Source organism: Indicator indicator, chromosome 28, assembly GCF_027791375.1.
Source record: "Indicator indicator isolate 239-I01 chromosome 28, UM_Iind_1.1, whole genome shotgun sequence".
NCBI lineage: Eukaryota > Metazoa > Chordata > Aves > Piciformes > Indicatoridae > Indicator > Indicator indicator.
Genome location: NC_072037.1, coordinates 8,375,420 through 8,398,899, shown reverse-complemented (window position 1 = coordinate 8,398,899; position 23,480 = coordinate 8,375,420). Strand labels below are relative to the sequence as shown.

Here is a 23,480-nt window from a genome sequence, read left to right as displayed (position 1 = left end):
TGATTACTAGTGGAATGAGGAGAAGTTGCAATATCAGGAATGCAGTCCTTGATGCTGACTCACTGATGAAATTGAAGAGATGAAGGAGAAAAAAAATAGAATTTCTGTGTAGCCCATAAGATTACTGCTGATTTGGAGTGTCAAGCATAAGTGTGTCCTTGCAAACCAGTTACATATTTATCTTAATGCTGAATTTTTAATTCAGGATCATGGGATTCCCCTGCCAAAGAAGTGATAGAGTGACCCAGGCAGCTGGAGGAGCTTGTGCTCCAAGTTATTATGTCAGATATGAGGCTTTGTCCTATGATCTAGTGCTTTATGTAGAGGTTCTAGCACCTTTGGCTAGCAAGGCCTGGTTGTTTCCTGGTGCTTGCAGCTGGAATTTGGGTGAAGGAAGTTTTCTGTGGGTAATGACAGGCTTGAAGCAGCAGATTAGGGGGCCCACATTCCGTTGGGATTAGGATGGCCATGTCCACCATGTGGTGAGCCTTTGCCAAGAAGGGGAGATTAGATAGATTGGCAGGTGCCACTGTAATGAGTAAAGTTTGGAGGTGATACCAGGCCACAGACAACCCAGAGTATGGTAAGATAGTTCATAAAAGTCTTCTGTCAGGGAAAGTTAAAACTTCAGACAAAAAATGCATGACTTGGGTTTATTCTTGATTAGTAGCATTCGAGCTAACCACTAATTTTTAATAGCATTTCACAATAAAATTATTTACTAATATCTAGTGTCACTGTAATTATCCTTTTACACTGCTTTAATGCTTTTTTTCCTAGGTATCTCAAAGCAAGTTACGAATATTATTTAACCAAATGGAACAAAGTTTTGGAGACAGGTAGAGATCACTTCTCCCATACCCAAAACGCATTCAGGCATTGGAATGTGCTGCCCAGGGAGATGGTTGAGTTGCTAACCCTGGATGTGTTTAAAGGTCGTTTAGACATGGTGCTTGGGAATATGGTTTAGGGGTGAACTTTGTAGAGTAGGGTTATCAGTTGGACTTGGTGATCCTGAGGGTCTTTTCCAATCTGAATGTTTCTGTGAATCTGTGAACTAGGTCTGATGAAAAGCAATGCCACATAAGTGAGGAGTACCATGTCTAACTAAAACTGCAAGAGCTATATCATATGTAAAAGTTGAAGTAACACTGACTAGCAGTGTGATTCTTCTGTCCATCTCTGTCATCTCTGCCCTCAAAGGATCCCAAACCATCTTTTATTGCTGTATACAAGATCAAGATTTCATGGCTTGCTCAGTAAATGGGTGTTATTTGTGATGTGCTGACTGATTGTCTGTTTCACCAAACCTGAATGAAAGAGGCAAACGCTTCCCCAATACTGGAAACTATTTCTAATTTTGACCAAAGACTAAAATCCAAAAATCTGGATAAATTAATTTCGTTTGCAATAAAAATTAAAGATCCTAATTTGTGAGAATTACATCATGTTCGTGAGCTCCCAATATTCTTGTAGTGAAATTACTGTGGATCACTATGCTGGTTGATTTGGCTTGGTAACATGGCTTTTGTGATTGCAGCTCAGAAGTCCAGGCAGCACAGCTACACTTTTTGGGATTTGTAACACAGGTATTTCTCTGTTTTGTAACAAAGGTGTGAACTGTGATGCTGAAATAGATGAATGTGATTCCGACCCGTGCCAGAATGGGGCCTTGTGCAATGATCATGTTGGGTTCTACACCTGCACCTGCTCCCCAGGTTACCAAGGGATCCACTGTGAGGTGGACATTGATGAATGTGTGAGCCAGCCCTGCCAGCACAATGGGACATGTCATGACCTCATCAACAGGTGAGAAATCAGCCTTCTTTGGGCAATTAGCTACTGATTTACATGGTGTAACCTGTGAAGTTCAGAGCAGAAATCCGTGGGAGGGATTGGATTTCCTTAAATGTACATTCCAGTGGCAGTAACTGAGTGATTTATGGCAGTAAGTGAGAAGGCCCCTCCCAGCAGCACAGCTCCCAGGATGAATAAAGGAAGATAGCAAAAGATTCTAGTTGCCATATCAGATACAAAGGGAAGTGATTTACAGTGCATGGACAGCCAAGGCACCTGCTGAGAACATACCTGTGTGCCTGAATTTACCTTTTCACAGGTAAGGTGTGAACTCAGAGGCTGCTGCTCTGTCATCAGTGTGGCCTGTTTGTGCAGATGGAGCTGTCTTTTTCTTCTGCCCTCCAAGTGGGTGAGGCCTGACATCTTAGTTCTGTTTGCTCTTTCCTCATACTCAGCTTTGTGGTTCAGATTCTCTATTTTGCTGCCCCACAGCTACCATTGTGACTGCAGTGACACAGGCTTTGAGGGGGACCACTGCGAGTTGGATATCCTGGAGTGTGCCTCTGAACCCTGTTTGAACAATGCCACATGTGTGGAGGGAATCAAAAACTACAGCTGTGCCTGCTGGCCAGGTAGGCTAGATATCTGTCTTGCTGTGCTGGCATGTAGGCAATACAGCAAGGGAAAGCACATGCTAAATCGTTGTGTTCAAGAAGGAAAGAATTAATGATCATACTGCCTGGTACAGTGTGATCATTTTCATTGTCTGGAATTCTGAGGCTGCCATTCTCAGACCATGCTGAGATCAACTGACCTCACTGCTGGGAAATGCGCCTTGATTCTCAGCCATAAAATTGTTCTTCTTTTTCCTACCTTTTCCCATCGTGTTTTTCTATCATGAGATGGTACTTTCTTGCTAATTGATTATTTGGCTCCTAATTTTGACATTGTGGAGAAAGTGGAGGACCTTGGGGATTCCCTGATAGATGAGCTGCAGTATCTTCTGGATCTTATTCTCTCCTTATGGGCAGCCACAGTATTTGGAAGACTAGTTCCAGTGATGCATGTGATGTCTCCTGACAGGTTACAGAGGGCAGCACTGTGAAGAGGATGTGGATGAGTGTGCAACAGCTCCCTGTCACAATGGAGGTGTATGCTTTCAGCGATCCAACCAAGCCTATTATGGAACACTACCTGACTTTCCCAGTAATTTCAGCTATAGCCAAGCATCTGGTTTCCTCTGTTCATGCCAGCCAGGCTTTGCAGGTGAGCTATGCAGTAAGTGTTTGTCCTGCTCGCACCTGATAACTGCTGCAGGGTTTGAGGAGATAGGAAGCTTATCTGTGCAACCAAAATCACTTAAGAGACTGCTGCTTCAGAGGGAGCAGCAGCCTGATGCTTCAGGAACGTTTATACACTGAATGACTTTGTTGCAGGCAGCAGTATGTCATTCTCTGTCCAGCAAGCCTGTCTGAAGGCTGTGGCAACAGCCTCTGCACTTTGCAAGTGCTTTGATGTGTGCCCTCTGGCTATGCAGATGCCAAGATGGTTTCTCTTTGTCAGTCTCTCATGTGTATGGCAGGATTCACCCCTACAGGGGATCTGTGAGACTCCTTATCAGAGGAAACTAATTCCCTGGAGTCCCAGATAACTATTCTAGGTGTTTCCCTGCTGAAACTACTCTCATGACAGCAACTGTATAATCAGAATGGGTGGGAAGCAGGGGTGGGGGGTTCTTGCTATCTTGGTCTTGGAGATGTTCAATTGCAACATCCCCCTTTCTCTGCTTTACAGATACATATATATATATATATAAAAAGGCTGGATTTAACAGCTGGGGAAATTCCCTGGTAGAGAGGGCTAAACAATACTATGTTATTCTTTTGAGAGAGAAATTAGAGTTTTGTCCACTACTGGACAGATGGGATTGGTTCAGAAGTTCTCATCCTGCCACTGTTTCCTTTCATGACACTGGAAAAATCACTTGACCTTTCCACACTTCATTTTCCCTAATTGTTTCAGTGTTAGTACCTAATTGCCAGAGTGTCTGAGATACATGGTGTAGTCCCAAGAAATTCTTCTGCATTTTGAGATGACAGAAAAGCAGTGCAAAAAAAATTACAGATGCAGTTGTCATTCTTTTTTTCTCTAATGGACATGTGCACTTCAGATGTCTGTGTTTTCACTTCAAAGGGGAGACCTGCTTTACTAACATCGATGAGTGTGAGTCCCAGCCGTGTCAGAATGGAGGGCTCTGCATGGACCTTACTAATGGCTTCGTTTGTCGTTGCCTGCCAGGTTATTCAGGTAATGCTGGTGAAGGGGGGAGGCTGGAATTGCATCCTTCTGGTTAACTGGTGCTGAGCTGCTGGACTAGATTCCAGTCCTGGTAGCCCAGGCTGCTGCTCAGGACTGAGATGAACTGAGGAGCGTGGTAGTGGTGCAGTGGGATGTCTGCAGTTCAGGGCTCAAATGCCACAGGAAAGTGATGTGGTTTGGGTCAAGTAAGTCGGCAGGCTGTGAACCCAGGTATTGAGATGTAAGATCGAGTACATAGAGCCCAAGATCAAAATATCTTAGGGGATCTGTATCCTGGAGTGAAAGCTCACTGGGAGAACTGTTGTTTTTTTTTTATACAGGTACCACAAAGGTGAACAAAACCAGCCCTCAAATAAAAGAGGTGTGCTTACCATTCTAGTTGTCAGAAGCTACTGACTGTAGCAGATTGGATCACCAGCACCTAAACCGTCTGTAAAACATCTCCTTTCCCTAAAATCCCTGGATGACAAGAGCCAGTGGTTTTTGGCTGAAGGCAGTAATCTGCTATGTTAGGGGAGGTCAAAAGGTCTTTGTGATGTGAGCAAATGAAGCCTTCTCTGTTTACAGGGGAATGGAGAGTCTGGATTCTTACAAAAATGCCCTGCTTGACCCTTGTGGATCTCAGTTTCCTAGCTGAGAAATTAGGGAACAGTGAATATCGTGGGTCAACTCTTTTAGGGAAGGTACACTGCTAACTGACGCTCATCTTAGTTCTAAGTATTCGCTTTCGGCCTTCTGCATGTGTAAATTCCATGTGTACTCTCTGTTGTGGGGAATTTAACACTGGGTAGTAGTTTGTAAGAAAGGTGGTCCCCAGCCGTGTCTTTGTGTGTCTCTGCGGTGGATGTAATCTTTCCGCAGTGTTACTAGGCTGCCATCTCGTGGGAAGAAAGAAAGACTTGACAGCAGAAGAAAACCTTGTCGCTTAAACTTCATGCAACAGCAAGTAGCAGCATTCCAGAGAATGTCTTAGGCCGTTATTGCATGGGAAAGTTTTCTTTTTACCTTCTGTGGTTGTAGTAGTTGAGCTATGGTGGTGTAATTCTGCCCAGCCCTTTCCTGGGAAGACAGACTCATTATACATGTGCTTTCATTCCCAGAATGTCAAATCAGCTCCTAGTTAACACCTTCTGGAACCGGGCTGAAGCCTTTGTGGGGCCTATCATGTTTGTTTTGGATTCCTAATTTAGGCTAGGCCAAGAAGAAATTGCTTTTGTAGGTGAGATCTTTGAAAACAGGCTTTTATCTAAGCTCTTTATCACTGTTTTCCTGAGTAGTTACAATGCTGTACTTGTGAGGCAAAATCTTGTCCAAAGAGTTTGAAGTTTATCCTCCTTGTCAGAATTCCCAGGCATGTATGTGCCCTGTTCCCTTTTCCGCCTTCAGTGCCCCAGCATCCGCACAGAGTTCAGAATTTCATCGTGCCTCACCGAACTGCAGATCTGTTTAATCCTTTCCAAATCTTAGCATGCTCATGGGCAGAAAAGCTGACAGAAACACGGGATGATGGACAAAGGAGTGCTAGAGTTCGTTCTGTTGCATCAGTTTTGGGTTCATTAGTACTTGATGGGGATTAAAGCAGGTTGCTCTTCTGGATATAGCTTTTGGTGAAGGACTTTGTCTTAGCTGAGGTAGTTCTGACACATTAACACAGTGAAAGACTGGGAGCAGTCTGAGATCAGTGAGTGCGTGCGGAGGAGTGAAGCTGACAGGGAAATAATAGCAATTAATCTCCTCTCCTTTGTCAATTAATCCCAGTACAGTCATGCTGGGTAAACAGCTTATTACTTCATATTAGGATCACAGAACAACTTTGTGAAGCTTCCCATAACGTTTCTGTTCAAAACACATTTCTGTGGCAGCTTAGATCTGCCGTGAATTTGGGTTTTAGCTGCCTCTGCTGATTAAAGTGAACTTGCTACTCTGATGAAGAAGTAGCCCCTGGGGCAGGAGGGGTTTCTTTCTGGAGATTTAATTTTCTTCAGTCTTAGGAATTTGGGGAGTGTTGGAATAACAATGTGAGTCAGGAGAAATTCTGCCTTTGCAAATGAACTGCCTCAGTGCTGGCTTGGGCTATAGCAGTGCAGGGAGATGAACCAGCTCTCTCTGAAACGTATCTGTTGCAAAAGCAGTGCCCCATTCCTGAGATACCTATGGGATAGGTCCTGAAGAGTCTGTTCAGTGTGTTACTTTGTGCTTAGTAGAGGAGGTACCCTGAGAGGATGTAGGAATTACGAATCAAAAGATTTCTTGGGTACTGAATGAAGTAAGAAGGAGAACGAATCTTGCATGGTCTTGGAAATAATCTAGAGAAAAGGCATATTAGAAAAATTCTGGATTTTATGAAAAAACCTCCAAAACTAATTAATTATTCATAGAAATGGTTTCCCTCAATCATGCATGTAGTAGGCAATACTTTAGGACAAGAAAGAGACAGGCACCTTCATTTGGAATGGGACCTTTTAACCTTCAAGAATGCAATTGATTAAGTGGCATTCAACTCTTTCATTTTTTAAAGACTTAAATGGCCTGAGTGCTTCCTCTCATATTTCCTCTCCTTGTAAAGTTGCCTTTAGAAAGGCAGCTTCCTAAACCACAGTGCTGTGGCACTGATCAGCCTGAAAGTGAGGGGAAGAGTATGATCATTTCAACTGCAGACACCCCTTGGCAGTGGTACCTTGTGGTCATGGAAAATTCTGAGCTTTTCTTGTATGTGGCCAAGGAATGCTTCTACCTTGGTGCGAAATCAGAAGGTGATGTGATGGTAAGTGTGGGAGGGATTGTGACTGTGAATGTGTCTCAGTGTAATTGGAGTGCTTATTGACCGCTCTTCAGCCAGAATGTCAGTTGTCCTGAAAGAAGTCTAATACCTTTGTGTAGCCAGCTGTAAATGAGAACTGTGTCAGCATGCTAGCCTGGATCAAATCAACTCAAATTCCTGGGTTTTGGATTGTGAAGTAAACGTGAGATGCCTCTTCCTTCTGACTGCCTGTGCACAGGTTGAAAATTTTTTGTGCAAGTATTTCTTGATGTCAGATTTGGTTTAGAGATGCAGCCTCTGCAGGAAGGGTAGCTAACAGGTTAAGCTAGTAAAGAGATTAGAGGACTGTTGCCCCTTCAGCAGAATCCCTTTTGGTAAATATAGCTGGAGCAAGCTAGGGGACTCTTGTATGACCCCCTCCGCTTCCCTTCCATTTTCCCTTCTGCATTGCATGGCCCTTCTGGAGGGATTTAATGTTGTTCAGTCTTCACAGTTTTTACTCTTTATTGTTGCAGCAGCAGCTTGAATGGGCACAAGCTGCCCATTTGGTTTCTCTTGAACAACAACAGAAGGGTCATACTAGCCAAATACAGGTAGTATTTAAAAATAGTCTGTGTGTGCATAGGATCCAGATGTGACAGAAGTTTTGACCCCAAAGAAACGCCATATTCCTCCCACTTAAAATATCTGTAAAGCTGACTGGTATGTTTGGAGTGAGTGAAATGATGAAAGTAAAATAGCTACAAGAGTTGCTGGAATGCTTTCTTTTAATATCTTAAAGTGATACAGCTAATGCAGATTCCAGACTGACTTGGGGGAGTTTTTGTTTGCATGGACCTGGCATTGATAGTAAGAGAGACTCTGAATTTGTGGAGAAGCTCCCACACAACATTTCTTCACACAAAGAGGAACCTTCCCTGGGCTCCTTACAACATTACAAAAACACAAATTACAAAACAACCCAAGAACCACTGAGAAAAAGAGATTGCTACAGCTAATTTTATAAGGTTGCTAATAAGGAAAACAGTTTTGATTCTGCAGCCCCATATTTGAACCAGGACAGTCAGTTGTAATGCAGGGAATTTCCTACTGTTCAGTCTGACTCCAGAGAAACAGATCATAGTAGTTAAAACTTGATACTTTTCTTTGTTGGTATTGCAGAGTGGAAATATTTGTGCTCCTAACTGCACAGAACAGGGCACATGAAGTGCTGGTCCCTGATTAAGGTATTGAATGCACAGCAGGGTGCAGGCTGCACTCTACATTTGCAACTCTCTTTATTCATATGGCTTGGATATTACACAGTGGTGGAAATGCAGCTTTTTGGCTTAGCCTATAAAAAGTAAAATCCATATTTTGGGCTTATTCGTGGAATTTGGCAGGTTTACCTGGGAGGTGGCTAGGGCAGGAGATTGCTGGAGATAATGCTGTGGATAGTGCAGGGTATTACTGTAATGCACTGGGCGAGGATAGCTGTGAGTACACATTCTTCATGTCAGCGCTGACAGAGGCCAGCTGGGGAGGTTTAGAGCAGGGCTGGATTAGATCTCACACAGCGCAGGTCTCTTCTATATTGGCTGGTTTCATCTCCAATCCCTTTCTGTCTGACTGGCATCAGGGAGCGCTTACACACGTTGTGCTGTTTCAGTCCAGCCTTTTTTGTCATTCCTCCCCCCCATTCACCCTCATTTTTTTTCCCTTTACTGTCACAAATGTCCACAAGGAGTCGGCCATGAAATCTGTGCTGATTGGCGTGTTCCTGAAGGGAATTTTTCTGCTAGCAGGTAATGAGATCTATACAGTAATTGCAGTGTGTCCTGAATGTTTGCGGGCCTGCCCGGAACAGGGAGCTGGCTGTGTGAGTCGTGGTAGCTGGAGGCATGAGAGAGCAAGAACTGAGTAGAAAGGAAGAATGTTTTTGTTTTGAAGAGACCTAAAGTTTTGTTTTGGAAACTTTCAGGCAAGGAATTTCCTTGTTGCCGCAAGATGAATGCGGAGCTGTCAGCAAGCTGCCTGGGCATCTCTGCTCCGCTTTTACCCTGCTCTTGTGTGGTAATCAAATCCGGGGTGTTCCAGGCCATGGGTCCTTGCTTTGTATTCAGTTGTCCTGAGTAAACATACAGATGTCTCCCTGGTAGTTCTGTGAAACCTTAGTTTTGCTTTTTACAGATTTTTTTTTTTTTAATAATTTCTCTTTTTCCTTTCATGATTTATAACTCCATTATTGAGTAGTACTTTTTGTTTTAACTCAGAGGACAAACCCTTTGCTGGCCCATGCCCTTCCACATCTCCTCCCCCACTGTCTCCTTGAGTAGTAGTGCACAGTGGGAGAGAGGTCAAAGCAGTGTGTTGCCATGGAAATGGCAGTAATTGTACAAATATAATTGTCTCGGGGTCCGTTTGTTGAGGCTAATTCTCTCTCTCCCCTCTCTCTCCCTCCCTTTCTTTTTTCTTTTGATAATAATAATACAAACCCTAATTAGGATGCACCAGGGAAAGGTTGCTAGGAATTCAGCTGTCTTGCAGGAAAGGGCAAGTTGGGAAGCCCCACTGAACTCATGTTTCAATATTGGGCCCATGAATAGACCTTATCCTTCAAGGTGTTTTGTTTTTTTTTTGTTTTTTTTTTTTTTTGTAGTGCATGAGAGCTAAATTAGACTATCTGTCTTGATACATGCTTATTTTTTTAATATACTAAGTATCTGTTGAAGTTTATGATTCTTACACTGTATAAAATAAATCTATGCCTATTGCTAGTAGTCAGTACATCATGACCTTCATCCAGGGAATAGTGAGCTGTATGGATTTTACTAACACTTGGATCTGTGGAACAAGACTATTCTCACCACAGTGGTAGCACTTCAGAATGCAGTGGATAGATTTGTGTTTGAAAATACTGCAGGCTGTTAATGCTCAGAGGCTTCTGTCTGTTTCTGACCCAGCCCCTGGGGGTTGTTGGTTTGGGACTGTTAGTTTAAACACTGCTAAATTAACTGGAATGTTTGAAAATACTTGTCTCCAGATAGCAGCCTTTTAAATAACACTTGTCCGATTTCCAGATAACAAGTTCCACTGGTTTGCCTTTGTTAGTTTCTAATTAGATAAGAAACTCATTCAACGTTTTAAAGTCTCCTAATGATGTCATGAGTCAAACAGGTAACACTGCTCCTACTATTGATAGTTCAAATAATAATAAACATTTGACCTAAGAAACTGGAGGGAACAGAGAAGACTATCTAAGACTAACTTCTTTTGTTAAATGGAGTCATCTCCCTCTCTGTGTTAATCTGTAATGGCCTACAGCAAAAGTCGTATTTTTTTTTAAGTAGGGAAAAATTCCTTTATTTTGCTGGTGTTGCCTTCTTCATTTACACTGTCATTTGCAGCCAAGTTAGAGGCCCTGAAATTATCATCTAGGAAGCAAATATGCAACAGAAATCTTCTGCTGCCTTGTTTTGGTGTAATTGAAGAGTTTAACAAGCCAGAGATGTTTAAACACAGTTGACGAAAATTATTGGTGATAACGGAGGAGGAGAGAGGACAAGAGCTGGCTCTAGAAGAAAAAGTACGATCACTGTCAGCATATAAGGAGTTAGAGATGTAGCACTGGGTAACTGTTCAACAAGGGCTTCCAGGAAAAATTGGTTGTTAGCCAGGTTTTTAGAACTCTTGCAGCGTCTCCTCTGTTACCACTTTGTTTTAAAGTCCGCTCCAAATTTCAATCTGGCACTGCAGTGGCTTCTAGGAGGGCAGGAAGATGCAAGGTGTTGTTGGTTAGAGGTGTGTTCCTTGTCCTGCTTCAGTCCTGTGCAGACTGGCTGTTTGCTGGCAGGAACAGTGAGAGCCACAAAGATGCTGCTTGTGATTTTGGTTCCTCTAGGAAGAGCTACCCTCCTCTCTCTGCTGCTGAATGTTACCCTTGCCTGATTGTATGCTTCAATATTAGACAGCAGTGTGTAAAGACTTGAAGAGTCAGCTGCTGCTTTTCACCCATTTCAAACAAGCAAGCTCAGAAATCAAACCAGATGCATCCCCTGGGAATGCTTGGTGTTTAATTAGCCATCAGCCTAGGGTTGTGTACTCACCCTAGGGAGTAATTTGCTGCCTGGAGTGAAGCTCTCACACCACAGGTGTCAGCCAGGGGGTAGAAACAGCCCAGGCAGGTGTTCCTGTTTCTCCATGGGGAGAGCCTGATGGCTGCAGGAGACCTGGCCAGGAATGTGATACAGGGAAATGAGGCTCTCACCCTGCCTCCCAGCCTTCTCAGAAATGCAAAACTCCACAGCTTCTCTCCCTTTGTTATCCTAACCAGTACTGTCTTCTCCTTTTTGCTCTGGTACACATCAACAGCTCTGATCTGAAATGAGCAGCATCTCAAGGATTTGGGACTATACCAAATCTTTTTGTTGCCATCCAGCAGCCTCTCCCCTTAAATCTACAACTTGTCTCTTGCAGTTTTGACAGCCCTTCAATGCACTGATAACTCAGAACACCCATTCCATGCAGTTCTACTGCTGTATTGAGTTTTCTTAATTCCAGCTGAAGTCTTCCCATCTTCATCCAGACTGGGACCCTCCAGGCCCAGAGATGTCCATTATACTCTATTTATTCCAACACATTTCCTTCAAGTGTGGCCACAGCTTTGTGCTGAAGTCTTAATCCTACCCTAGCTGCTTCCTCTGCAGGTAAGATCACATCCCAGGTTCTGTGTGCTGAGCAAGCCTGGCGTTAATAGCTGGAGAAAAAAGCTCTCCTGAATCAACTCTGAATCTGTCCATTGGCTGAGGTGCTCTCCAAAGCAGATGTTATTGGCCAAATTCAGTGCTTTTCCACAGGCACTGCACAGCAGTTCTCTTCCAGTTCACATCAGTAGAGAGCTATGTCCTAGTGGAATCCAAAGTGATGTTGCCTGTGGAACAGCTCTAGCATAGCTGGAACATGCAAAATTACCAAAGCCTGCCATTTCTCTTTCAGTGCTTCTCAGAGCTCCATATATGTTATGTCTCTGCACTGACACAAACCGACATTTTGGAGCTGGAAGCTGGTGCTGAGTCTTCGCCTATCTGCAGAGATAGCTCTGGTAACAGCAACCAAACACTGGGGCTAGAAAGAGCAAAGTGACAGCAGGGTGCTAGGGTGTGAGGCTGCCTGGGAGGCACTGCTGATGAGCAGAAGCCTGTATCTTTGCTAACTTGTTTGTTGGGTAGTTTTTTTTAAAGTCACACATCAAGTCCAGTTCCAGTGCTTCTAATGCCCCATCTCATCCCTCATCTCTTTCCCTCAGGCAGCTAATCTCTTTGACGTGCACATTCTGTCTAGTGGCTTTTCTTTCCAAACATCTTTTGTGTTTTGATTCCCCTCCTTTGTGTGTGAATTCCTTCTCTTTTTTTCTGCTGTCCCCGTTGTGCTTGCTGGCTAGATTCAGTGTGTAATGCTATTAGATTGGGATAATCCATGCTTGGTTTATCTGTGTGACTGTCTCTGAAGATTAGTGAAAACCAATGTTATGGGCTAAAGTGAACTGGTTCAGAAGGGCTCTTCTGTGTCTGAAAATGCTCAGGAAAATGACAGGTTTTCATTAACCAGATTTGAGTCCAATGTCTTGTAATTTACTTGAGTCCTACTGGGGTCCATGTGCCTGGAGGAGATAGACAAGCTGCAGTGCAGTACTTTTCATGCAATTCACTCCTGCAGGACTGGACAGTACTGAAATCAGCTTAGTGCAAGTGTGGAAAAGTGCCTGTGGAGCATGTTTTGTTTGTTATTTGGTAAGGAACTGAGTTTTATGAGTATTTTACAACTGGAGAATCATATGGGAGTTTGAATTTTCTTAACAGGCTTTCCAGTAACTTCCCATTTTAATGCTGTCTGCAACAATGGTGCCTGGAACATGATCAGGTCAGATCTATAGACTTATTCTGAGTAGCAAATCTATTATGAAACAAGCATGAAGTCTTTATCTGTGCTGTGGTGTTTGAGATTGTCTGGGAGAGGACAGTTGGCAGATGGTGTAGGCTTCTCTATAAAGAGGATCTTCTTTGCAGCATCTGGGGAGGACCAAAGTGTTTTTCTTGCTGTTTTGTCAGTGGTAGGCCACTCTGTGGCGAGTGTGGGGCTTCTTGCTGGAGGCTCTTGATCTTGTGGTGGTTCCCTGAAGAGAATGGCTTAGAGAGCAGCAGTGCTGGGGAGGGCAGTCTGTGCCTGGCAGGCTTTCTCTGGGGAAGGGAGTCGCAGTCCCCAGCAGTGAGATCCCCTCTCTAAATCTCTTTCACAGGTGTGGAGTGTGCTGTTAACATCAATGAGTGTGAGGAGGGCCCCTGCAAGAATGGAGCTGTCTGTGAGGATGGCATTGCTGACTATACCTGCCACTGTGCCCCTAGCCAGGATGGCATTATCTGGGGAGGGAAGAACTGCTCTGTCAAGCTCACTGGGTGCCAGACGCATGACTGCCAAAATGAGGCCTTGTGCATCCCAACCTACCAAGCTGAGAGCCATGGCCACCTGTGCCAGTGCCAGCCTGGTTTCTATGATGCCACATGCTCAACACCAACAACGTTTTCCTTTGCTTCCAGAGGGTATCTGCTCATTGAGCTGCCCGTGAACAATCAGAGCAGGAGGGACGTAGCAGGAGATCAGCTTGCCAGCGTGTCCCTCCGGTTCCGAACCACCTTGCCCAGCGCTATCCTTCTTTACCGAGGCCATGAAGCTGAGTACTTGTTCCTGGAGCTCTTGGGTGGCATTCTGCATGCAGGACTGAAGAGGGAGGATGTTGGGTACACACTGCTCCTGGAGGGGCTGAGAGTTGATGATGGCCAGTGGCATAAAGTTGAAATTGTTCTACATGACACTGTGAAGTTAAAGCTCTGGCATGAGTCTTGTGATGCAGGTGTCTGCCTGCAGAGCTCTCCTGTCCCCAGTGGCACTGCTTTGATCCCACCTGCCTTCCTGAACATGTATGTTGGAGGTGCTGATGAGCCAATGGCAAACAACACACAGAGCCAGCAAGGCTTTGTCGGCTGCCTGGAGGACCTTCAGGTCAATGCCGAAATTGTGCTTCCAGAGGATCTACCTGTGGGTGAGTCCTCCCCTGTGCAGCGGGGTTGTGACCGGACAGAGTGGTGCCTCTCCCAGCCCTGCTTTCATGGAGGGCTCTGTGTGGACCTTTGGACAACCTTCAGGTGTGACTGCTCCAGGCCTTATGGAGGCCCAGCTTGCACATACGGTAAGTGCCACCTTCTCTATTACTTGGTGCTTCTAAGGCACTAGATAAGCATGGATGCTAGCTCTGAAAGCTGTATTTTGTACTTGATCAGTGGAAAAGTGGAAGCAAAACATTCTGTAAATAGAATTTTTATTGATCCCTTTTGTGTTAGTTGCTCCTGCAGGAATGACTGTCAGTTTTGTGGTGCAGATATCATTCCTTGATGAGCCAGAGGCTCTGGCTTCATCTTTTTGTCAGGCCTGTGTAAATTCAGGGGAGGAGGGAAATTGTTATGCTGTGAGATGTTGAGCTTCCAAGTTGAGGATGAATAGGAGTGCATTGTTTTATAGATGAAATACATTGTTAAAGGAAGGTCTTTGACAATTTTGAGTTCAAATCATTTATTAGCATTTTTTTCTGTTCCTGCAAGGCTTATATTAATATTGTTGGTTTTTGTTTTACTCCTGAGCCCAAAGCATGGCAAGTTGTTCTGCTGTTACCAAATTCATAAATTTTAAAAGCAGCTTTGTAGCTTTAAAGTCCTTGAGTAAATCTGGTAGGTGGTAAGGACTGTCCTAGACCTGTTTCCCTCTTGTATTGTGTGGGTGCTCGAATTACTGTCCTCCAGAGAAAGCAAGGACACATTCACTTCTTAACTTCACAGGTCTGGATGGGAAGAGAGTATAATTACCCTGATGCATGTTGAAAATGTTGGGTAGAAAGGAGTTGCAGTTCAGCTTGTCCCTGTGTCAGCTGCATTCCCCTTGCCATTGAGCTGTTGTATGTTCCTTTTCTTTCAGAGCGCCCAGCAGCAACATTTGGCCTAGAGAACTCCACCAGCTTTGCCTCTTTCACCCTTTCTGACAGCCTTGGTGCAGACTTCAACATCTCCTTTTTCATTCGTAGTAGGAAACCTAATGGCTTGCTATTGCAGATCAGCAATGAAACTCACCCCTGCCTCACCATCTACTTGAAGAATGGCAAGCTGAAGATAGAGATGGTGTCTACAGATGCTGTGACATTTCCAGAAAATTTGGTGGATGGGAGAAGACATTTGGTATCTCTTTCTTTCCAAGGAGGAATTGTTAGTGCTCACCAATCGGACACATACATGGAGTTAGGACAGCTCCTGGCAAGACCTCTTTTAGCTGGTTATGAAGTGTACATTGGTGGGCATCCCAACCCAGACAGCACTGATATGTGGGGAGGCTATTTTAAAGGCTGTTTGCAGGACATCCAGCTGAACAGCCACCACATACAGTTGTTTCAAGTGGAGAATGACAGTTGGCCACAGGAACTCAACAGGACTCTAAATGATAATCTTCTGAAGGGTTGCATCTCTGATGACACCTGCAAGGTACAATGTCTCTTGTTTGTCTCTGCATGTATGCAGTTAGTTGTTATAGTTCTATGATTACAGAACAGTTCTCCCTTCATTCTGTTGCAATTGCACAACAACTTCTTCCCTTAGGAATTCCTTGATTCAGCAACAACAAGTCAAGGAACAGTCTCTGAGTGCGCTTAGATGAGAAAATCTCTCCTTTATGCTACACGTGACACTGGGGAGGCCATAGTCCTTGACTTTAGAAGGGTTTGGGTTGGAAGGGATCTTTTAATGCTCATCTGGTCCAATAGCCTTTGTAGTCAGCAGGGACATCTTCACCTAGAGCAGGCTGCCCAGAGCCCCATCCACACTGACCTGGAATGTCCCTCTCTGGGCAACCTTGGTCAGTGTTTCACCACCTTCGTTGTAATTTTTTTTTTTCAGTCTAAATCTCCCTCTTTTATTTTATACCTATCCCCCTTATCCTGTCACAACAGCCATGCTAAAATGTCTGTCCCCATCTTTCTCATAGGCCCCTTTAAGTACTGAAAGGCCACAATAAAGTCTCCCTGGATCTTTCTCTAGGCTGAACTACTGAAGTTTGCCCTTCTTGAAGCTCCTGGTGCTATAAAGTGTTGTTCCAGCTCTGGAATTGGGTGTGTCCTTCTAGCGACAGAACTTTGTGAGGTTTTCAGGAGCATTGCAGCTTGTTTCATTTGCTTCTGACCTTTGCCTTTGTGCTGTGTTCTCCAAAGGGATGGAGCTCTGCTTGGGGAGTTTCTGTTGATCAGCAGTGCACACAGGGAAGGGCAGGAACTTCTCATACAGGACCCTTGTGCTTCTTTCACTGCTGTGGAGTCTCTGTTTTAATTACCCTCCTTTCTTGATTCAAGTGCTGTTCGTGCCAATCTTGGTTGTCACATTTCCTTCTACTAGGTTCTTTTAGATCCAAGGATGAATTACACTGCTCCTGAAGTCTACCATTTTGTTTTTCAGTCTGAACCATGTCAGAATGGGGGCAGATGCATTGTCACTTGGAATGATTTCCATTGCAGCTGTCCAGCAAATTTCACTGGGAAATTCTGTGAGGAGAGAGTCTGGTGTGAAAGTGACCCATGTCCTGAAGCTACTACCTGTATAGATGTTCTAGCAGGATATGTGTGTAAGTACTGCTCCCTGCTCATGTGCTGGTAAGATCCCTGACCTTCACTGTCTGTAGCAGCACTACTGGTTAGCACTGTTGCATGAAATATAAACACATGCTGCAAAATGGAGTGATGCCCAGGTACATGCTCTTGAAGGCAGTGTGCACCAAGAAGAACCCCATTAAGCATTGCGAATGGGTTTGTTGTTTCCTCCTGAGACAGAACCATGGAGAATGAAGGAAACCTAGCTAGCTAACGATGCCCCAGTGGGGAAGGCATGTTGTCTAGTGGCTGGCAAGTGTCCTGGAACTCAGGATGTTGGATGTTCCCATCTCTGGCACTGGCTGCAGAAGCTTACTTTCCTGATTCTAGTTTTTGTGGCAGTAAAAGGGGAATTGTTGTATTTTTGTGCAGTTCAGAGACACACAGATTGCTACATAGGAGCTGGGTATTATCAGAGGTTCAACTGTAAACAGGAAGAGCTTTAAGGATGGCAGAAGCTAGGCCTGTAATCCTCCTCATGCTAAGCTTACATGATTCTTAAGGGAAAGAACCTGCCAGGAGTTTGCCATTGGTCTGCCTCAAACATGACACCAATTGTCTTTCAAATCCCTTATGCTCTACCCCTTTATTTATAGGTCTGGCTAATGCAACGTTTAATAGTTACACTGCTGTTGAATTTACCACCAACGCGTCAGTGACGAGGACTCTGAGCAGCCTCCACGTAGATTTCAGGACCAGGGATGAAGATGCTGTTCTGCTTCGGGCTGTGGAAGAAGTGGATTCCCTCCAGATAGCCATTAAGAACTCCTCCCTGCTGATTGACATCAGGAGTGGGAATAGCATTGAAGGTGTCAACTTCCTGAGTCCCAAGTCGGTCACGGATGGTGCCTGGCACACCATCTCTGTGTCTATGGAGGAGCCATCTGCAATGTCTTCCAGATGGCTGTTTCAGTTGGATGGGTCTGTTAATATGACTCTGCAGGGAAATGCTGGGAACTTGGACTTCCTAAAGAACAATGCACTGATAGTTGTAGCTGAAAATTTCACAGGCTGCCTCGGACAAGTGAACATAGGGGGGATCTACCTGCCGTTCACTGCCCATCTCTCATATCCCCAGCCAGAACAGTTCCAGCAGTCCAGCAGCAGGACTATCCAGCTGGGCTGCTCCGGGGCTGATGTTTGTGCTTCCAGCCCATGCCTCCATGCTGGCACCTGCAAGGACTTGTTCAATTCCTTCAGCTGTGCCTGCAGTGCTGGCTGGGGGGGTCTGCTCTGTGAGTCCAACATTGATGACTGCCAGTCCAACCCATGTGTTCATGGGGACTGTGTTGATGCAGTGGCAGATTTTCAGTGTGAGTGCTTCAGGGGCTTCATTGGCAAGAGGTGTGACATCAACGTCGATGACTGCATCCGGCACCAGTGCCGGAACGGAGCTACCTGTGTCGATGGGGTTTATGGCTACTCCTGCAAGTGCCCGCCTCAGTTTTCAGGACCTCGCTGCGAGTAAGTGTGCTGGATGGTTTGTGGTGGTCAGAGGAGCCCCCACATAAATGGGACTTGACTTTGGGAAAATTTTTCATTGCAAGTATCTGGGTAAAGCACCCAAATTCTGCTGTGAATTGGAAGATGCTGTCCAGGTCCAAATCCCCACTGAAAGGAGCTCAGCTTCATATAGAATAAGGACCCTTTTTATGTAGGTTATCCCCATGCTACATTTCAGAGCTATTTGAAGTTCAGGCACTGTAGCCTGTTGTCACTTTCCTCTTCCTTCCCCAAGAGATCCCTTTTCTCCAGAATTTTACTTCCCTCTGGCATGTTTCAGTAGTGATTCTAAACAAGACAGAACTAACAAAAAAAAACCCCTCTGGCCTTATGAAGTGAAAGAACCCCTCCAGCTCCGCAGGGTGGAGCAGGCTGTGTTCTAGTTTCAGGTGCACTAATGTCCTGGAGGGATAGTGTGGCATCTAGGGCACACTGTGGTCCCAGTACCATAATCTAATCTCTGCTTAGTATGCTGGTTTTGATAAACCTTTGAGGCTAGATTGGAGAGATTACCTGTAGCAGGAGTTCCTAACGGCAGTTGGTTCTGCTACTAGTGGCACACAGCCAATTTTAAAGTGACACTCAGCCTGCTGGTGCTGATGAAGGTGCCCACTGCTGCCAGCTCTTCCAAAGCAAGCCTTACGCTGACAAGCATTTTCCTGTAACATTAGATAAAAGTACAGATGCACTCCTAGACTGATAAACAGTGTTCCTTCAGCCAAGGGCTTGTTTGTATTTTGTGACATTGCTCCTCAAACTAAGTAACGGCCTTGGTTCTGTGTATTGGCTAAAAAAAATATACTTGAGTATGCCACTTCTTATCAGATGTGTACTGGGAGAAGAACCAGTTCTTTACCTGTCACCTGACTGCCTGTACTGCTTAGCAGTGCACATTTTGTGATCCCTTCATGGAGCTCATGTACAATTTGGTGGGAAGCTGGTATGGAGTCAGGAAGAGGGCTGGGCTTTTTGATAAGGTTTTGTATTTATAGCATTTGTTATTTGGGAAAATTCCAGCGTATTTTAGTCACAAAGGTATGTCTCATATCAGTAAAGGAAGTAGGAGTCAACACGTTACTTCAGTTTCCACCTACTTGTGCCTGTTCAAAATGAACGTTGAGCTAACTGAAGCTCAGCCACATAACTATTTATCTGCTCTACCCAGATGGAATTTCCTGTTGTCCATGCTTTATTCTGATGCAGACAGTTACCTGCATTGCCCTTCTTGAGGCTCAGCTGTGCTGTAGTTCAGTGTTAACAGTAGCTTGGCTCTGGTTGTATTTTCATCAGCCAGAACAGGCAGCTCTGTGAGAAAAAGTCCCAGTGCTTGTGCAGCTCCTGCATGTTCCCTGGGAATCTTCAAAGCAACACTCTGATGTTATGGATTTCTGAGTCTCCACTTGGAATACCAGTGACTGCTTAATCCTCACCAGCCCACTGAGCCTTTTACCTTCTCCCAAACCCAACTGCTTTAAGCTGTCTCTTGCTTTTCCCAGATGGCCATTCCCACCTGAGCAGTGTGGTAAGAACTTCACCTGCCTGAATGGGGGCAAGTGTGTTACTGAGAGCTGGGGAGCCAACTGCAGCTGCAAGCCAGGATTCACTGGAAGGAAGTAAGTGCTATTTTCCTGGGGCCTGTGAAGGAGCTGGGGCTCCGATTCTTACATGAGTGGGACAGCTGAGCAGGGTCAAATACTTCATCCTTTTTGTCATTCAAATAACTGCTCCAAAGCTGTAGTCTAGCTTGTATTTGGCAGAGGCAGGCTTGGTATGATTCTGCTGACAGTACCAGTTTTAGCAGCATGAATCACAGAACGTTAGGGGTTGGAAGGGACCTCAAAAGGTCATCCAGTCCAAATGCCCTTCCAGAGTGGGATCACCTAGAGCAGGTTACACAGGAACACATAGAGGCAGGTTTTGAATGTCTCCAGAGATAGAGACTCCACAACTTCCACTTGGTTCTTGTGCCTCATGGGAACTCATTAACTGTGCTGGAGACCCAAACTGGCATCAGTCACATGGAATTAACAAAAGGAGGATTGGTATGAATGGGTCAAAATTTCATGTGGTTGGACCCTGGAGAAAGCACCTGAAAAAGATGCAATAGGAACTTTTCAGATAAACGAGGCTTCTGTAGGCTGTATGATCTTCTGCTCTATAGTGCAAGAACATAGCTTCATTTCGTTCTAATGCACTTTTCCTTTCCAGTTGTCAAATCAACACAAACAAGTGTGACCCAAACCCTTGCCAGAACGGAGGCACGTGCCAGGGCTCTGAGAACAAGTACGAGTGTTTGTGCAGTGCCAGCTACACCGGAGAGCGCTGTGACATTAACGTAAGCACCTTCCTTTGCTCAGGGAAGCTCCTGCCTGCTCTTCTGGACCTGTGAGGAGCAGCAACAGTGGGCTCAGCAGGGTCTGTGGGTAGTGGGGTGTTAGTGAGGCTGCCTGCACGTGGCAGAGCCTCTGTGTGTGCCCTGGCTACAGCACACTGCTGAGCACTGAGGAAATCAGCTGCTACCAAAGCAACCTGAGGTGGGATTTTTGGTCTTTGCAGTGCTCTTGCATGTAAGTCTCCAGCAGCAAATACTTTTCAGTATCTGCATAGGCTGCCATATGGTTTCTAGGGCTGTCCGCAACTTTCCTTAGATGCTATGACTCTATGGACAATAATCAAACTATTGGGCTAGACATGTAGAAAGGAGATACTACTGCTATCTGCCCCCTAGTTTTCCGAAGAATGGCATTTCAGATGGCATTTTGTCTTGGATGAGTGTTACAAAGCACCTTCCCTTTCCAAAGCTCATCTGGGTATAAATGGATGTGTTTGGAGAAGTCAGATTAAGTCAGGCTAAAAGTGATTCAAGTGAAAAAGTAGGACTCTGTCTGCTGAGGCTGCTGCTGATCTGGGCCTGTTGGGTGGGCAGGCTCTGTGAGGCTTTTCCTGTTATGCCTAAGCAAAGCATGGATCCTTGAGGCTGCCCTCCTGCCTCTGTGGAAGCTGTTCAGTCTTACATATGCGTTTTCTCTGAAACTCTTGCATGGGCAGTGGCTTCTCTGGTAACCTAGGAATGTACTAACCCAGACTGCATGGACAGGCTGTGCCTAGGCAGGGTTTGGTGCTGTTGCTGTTACTCAAAGCTCAGTAATGCATGTGCTATGGGGTCACCCTGACATTGCCTATTTGCATGCATAGCTCCTTCAGGCCTCTCTGGCTCCTCTGTCCCAGGACAGTTCTTGTAGATTCATTTTCATCATCTCCATGACTTCTTGCAGAACCGTCTTTTCCCTCTGAGGAGAGGGCTTGTGGTGGGGGGCAGGACTAGTGTGGCCGTGGCTGGCTTGCTGTTAATGGCAGCTATAGAAGTGATGGGATGTGAGAGATGCTCTTCTGTACTTGCCCCCTCCCACTACCAGCAGCAACTAAAGAGCTGTGGAAGGCAGAGAGGGGTGGACTGCAAAGAACTCCTGCAGTGTTAGTACTGCATGACTAACCTGCATGCTGTGCCAAACCAGAACTAACCCCTGGCACATCACTTCAGTCTTGGCAGGCTCAGAGTCAGCTTGAGCTTCAGTCATTTTGAAATGTGCTCTGGGAATCTTCCTTCTGTGTGCTGTTGCTTTGTGACATGAGCACAGCCTCTGTGGCATGCAAACATTGGAAAGAACCAACCTTGAATTCTTTTGGGCCTATGGGAAAGGTGGCAGGTACTATTGCTAGGAATAAAAAAGGTTTCCTAGTTATTATTGTAATTTTAAAGCTTTCTTTAATGATAAAAACTCCACAAGTTCTTAGTTCTTCGTTGTGTTCTGTAGCATCCTTAATTCCAACAGAATCTACTCATTTGGCTGTATTTCTCTCATTAATACCTGGCCCTTAAATCATCTCCATCTTGCATCTATGTACTGATCTTTTTAACCTCCTCCTCTTCCTGCTGCAAATTGTGTTTAAGTCTGTCCACAGCATTTTTCTGTCACGTGGACACTGAAGGGTGTGCCTTTGTAATTTAAAAGTTTTGAGCTACAAATTCAAAGGGTTTAGCACTTGCCATTCATCCTGTTTAAAAGATTTTAAATCTTTTGCCCTAAGGTCTTCATAAAGTTCCTGCAAGGGGTGTCAGTTCTTAGTTTGTATCCTGGGCTTTCCTCTGGCTTTGAGATTTGCTAACTGTTAATCCTGAAACTTAGCACACCTCTTAGGAAGTGCTGAATCACAGGGCTGCCTATCATCTTGCTGTGATGGACAGCTCAATAGCTAAGGAAATTCTCTGCATTGCCATAGGAGGCACCACTGAACTTTTTTTAGTATCATTCCCCTGTTCAGGGAAATTTTCTAGTTACTCAAAATTCAGATTACTTCTCATTGACTTTCATGTTTTTGCAACACTGCTTAGCTCTTTCCTAGTGACACCTCAGGAAAGCTGCTCTTCTCTTCTTGTGGTAACTCCATCCATGGGCCCTGCATGAATTACTGTAATGGTTTGAACTGTTCCATCTCTATTTGCAACTCTGCCCTGTTGAGATCAACTTCAACAGTCACTGAGTGTCAGAGCATGTTAGTGCCTGTTCTTTGGGTTAAAAATGGTCCATTTTGAAAAGTAAGTCTGAACATGTTTCACTGAGAGATTAAAGACTGGACATGAGCATTCCCTGTGCAGGTGCCCTCAAGCCCAGTACATGCTCCTTGCTTGTCCTTTTCCATTCAGGCACAGATCTGCACTTCTTTGCTTTTCTCAACATCTTTTTCTTTCTGGTCTGACCACTTTGGGTTCTTCAAGTTAAGTTATTGTAACCACTGGAGTTTCATTGTTTCTCCATTAATTTCTTTTACAGAAAGGGACTCCAGGTGCTCTCTTCCCCTCCCCACTAATTGAAGTAGCTGTCCCTGTAGCCTGTGGCTCTTTGCTGCTGCTCAGTATTGGGCTCATATTCATGATTCTCACTGCAAGGAAGAGGCGCCAATCAGAGGGAACCTACAGTCCGAGCCAGCAAGAAGTGGCAGGAGCTCGGCTGGAGATGGACAGTGTCCTAAAGGTGCCACCTGAAGAACGGTTAATATAGGCACTACCATGGCAAGGAGATGAACCTGCAAGGTCTACTCTGACCTTGATCTTTTTTCCAGCACTTGCAGCAGCAGATCCACCCTATCTCAGTTTCCTTAAGGCATGGTAATGAAGACATGGACTTAGAAGTACAAAGCAGCCTGTTCCAGCTGGTGGCAGTTAATGGAGTCCATTGCACTCACTGGCTCAGAGTGAGCCTCTTTATTCCCTTCTGCCCCATGGACTGTCCTGTGCCTTGGCCTCAACAGGAGCTGTTGAGGTGCACCTGCTTTGAAGTTGCTCTGGCTCCATTCCCCCTTTTAGGCAGCAATGGTGTAGTTAAATCT

General features: G+C 45.0%; 1 protein-coding gene across 1 annotated transcript in view; it reads left to right on the top strand.

Moving 5' to 3' along the window:
* Positions 1 to 23,152, top strand: part of CRB2 (crumbs cell polarity complex component 2) — a 33,552-nt gene extending 10,400 nt beyond the window's left edge. Inside the window, exons 3-13 of the mRNA XM_054393283.1 lie at positions 1,614 to 1,809; positions 2,290 to 2,429; positions 2,881 to 3,063; positions 3,991 to 4,104; positions 13,152 to 14,099; positions 14,879 to 15,435; positions 16,399 to 16,564; positions 17,186 to 18,053; positions 19,589 to 19,705; positions 20,301 to 20,427; positions 22,925 to 23,152. Of these exons, the coding sequence (XP_054249258.1) occupies positions 1,614 to 1,809; positions 2,290 to 2,429; positions 2,881 to 3,063; positions 3,991 to 4,104; positions 13,152 to 14,099; positions 14,879 to 15,435; positions 16,399 to 16,564; positions 17,186 to 18,053; positions 19,589 to 19,705; positions 20,301 to 20,427; positions 22,925 to 23,152 (3,644 nt within the window). The remainder of the gene's footprint in view (positions 1 to 1,613; positions 1,810 to 2,289; positions 2,430 to 2,880; positions 3,064 to 3,990; positions 4,105 to 13,151; positions 14,100 to 14,878; positions 15,436 to 16,398; positions 16,565 to 17,185; positions 18,054 to 19,588; positions 19,706 to 20,300; positions 20,428 to 22,924) is intronic.
* The last annotated feature ends 328 nt before the right edge of the window (positions 23,153 to 23,480 follow it).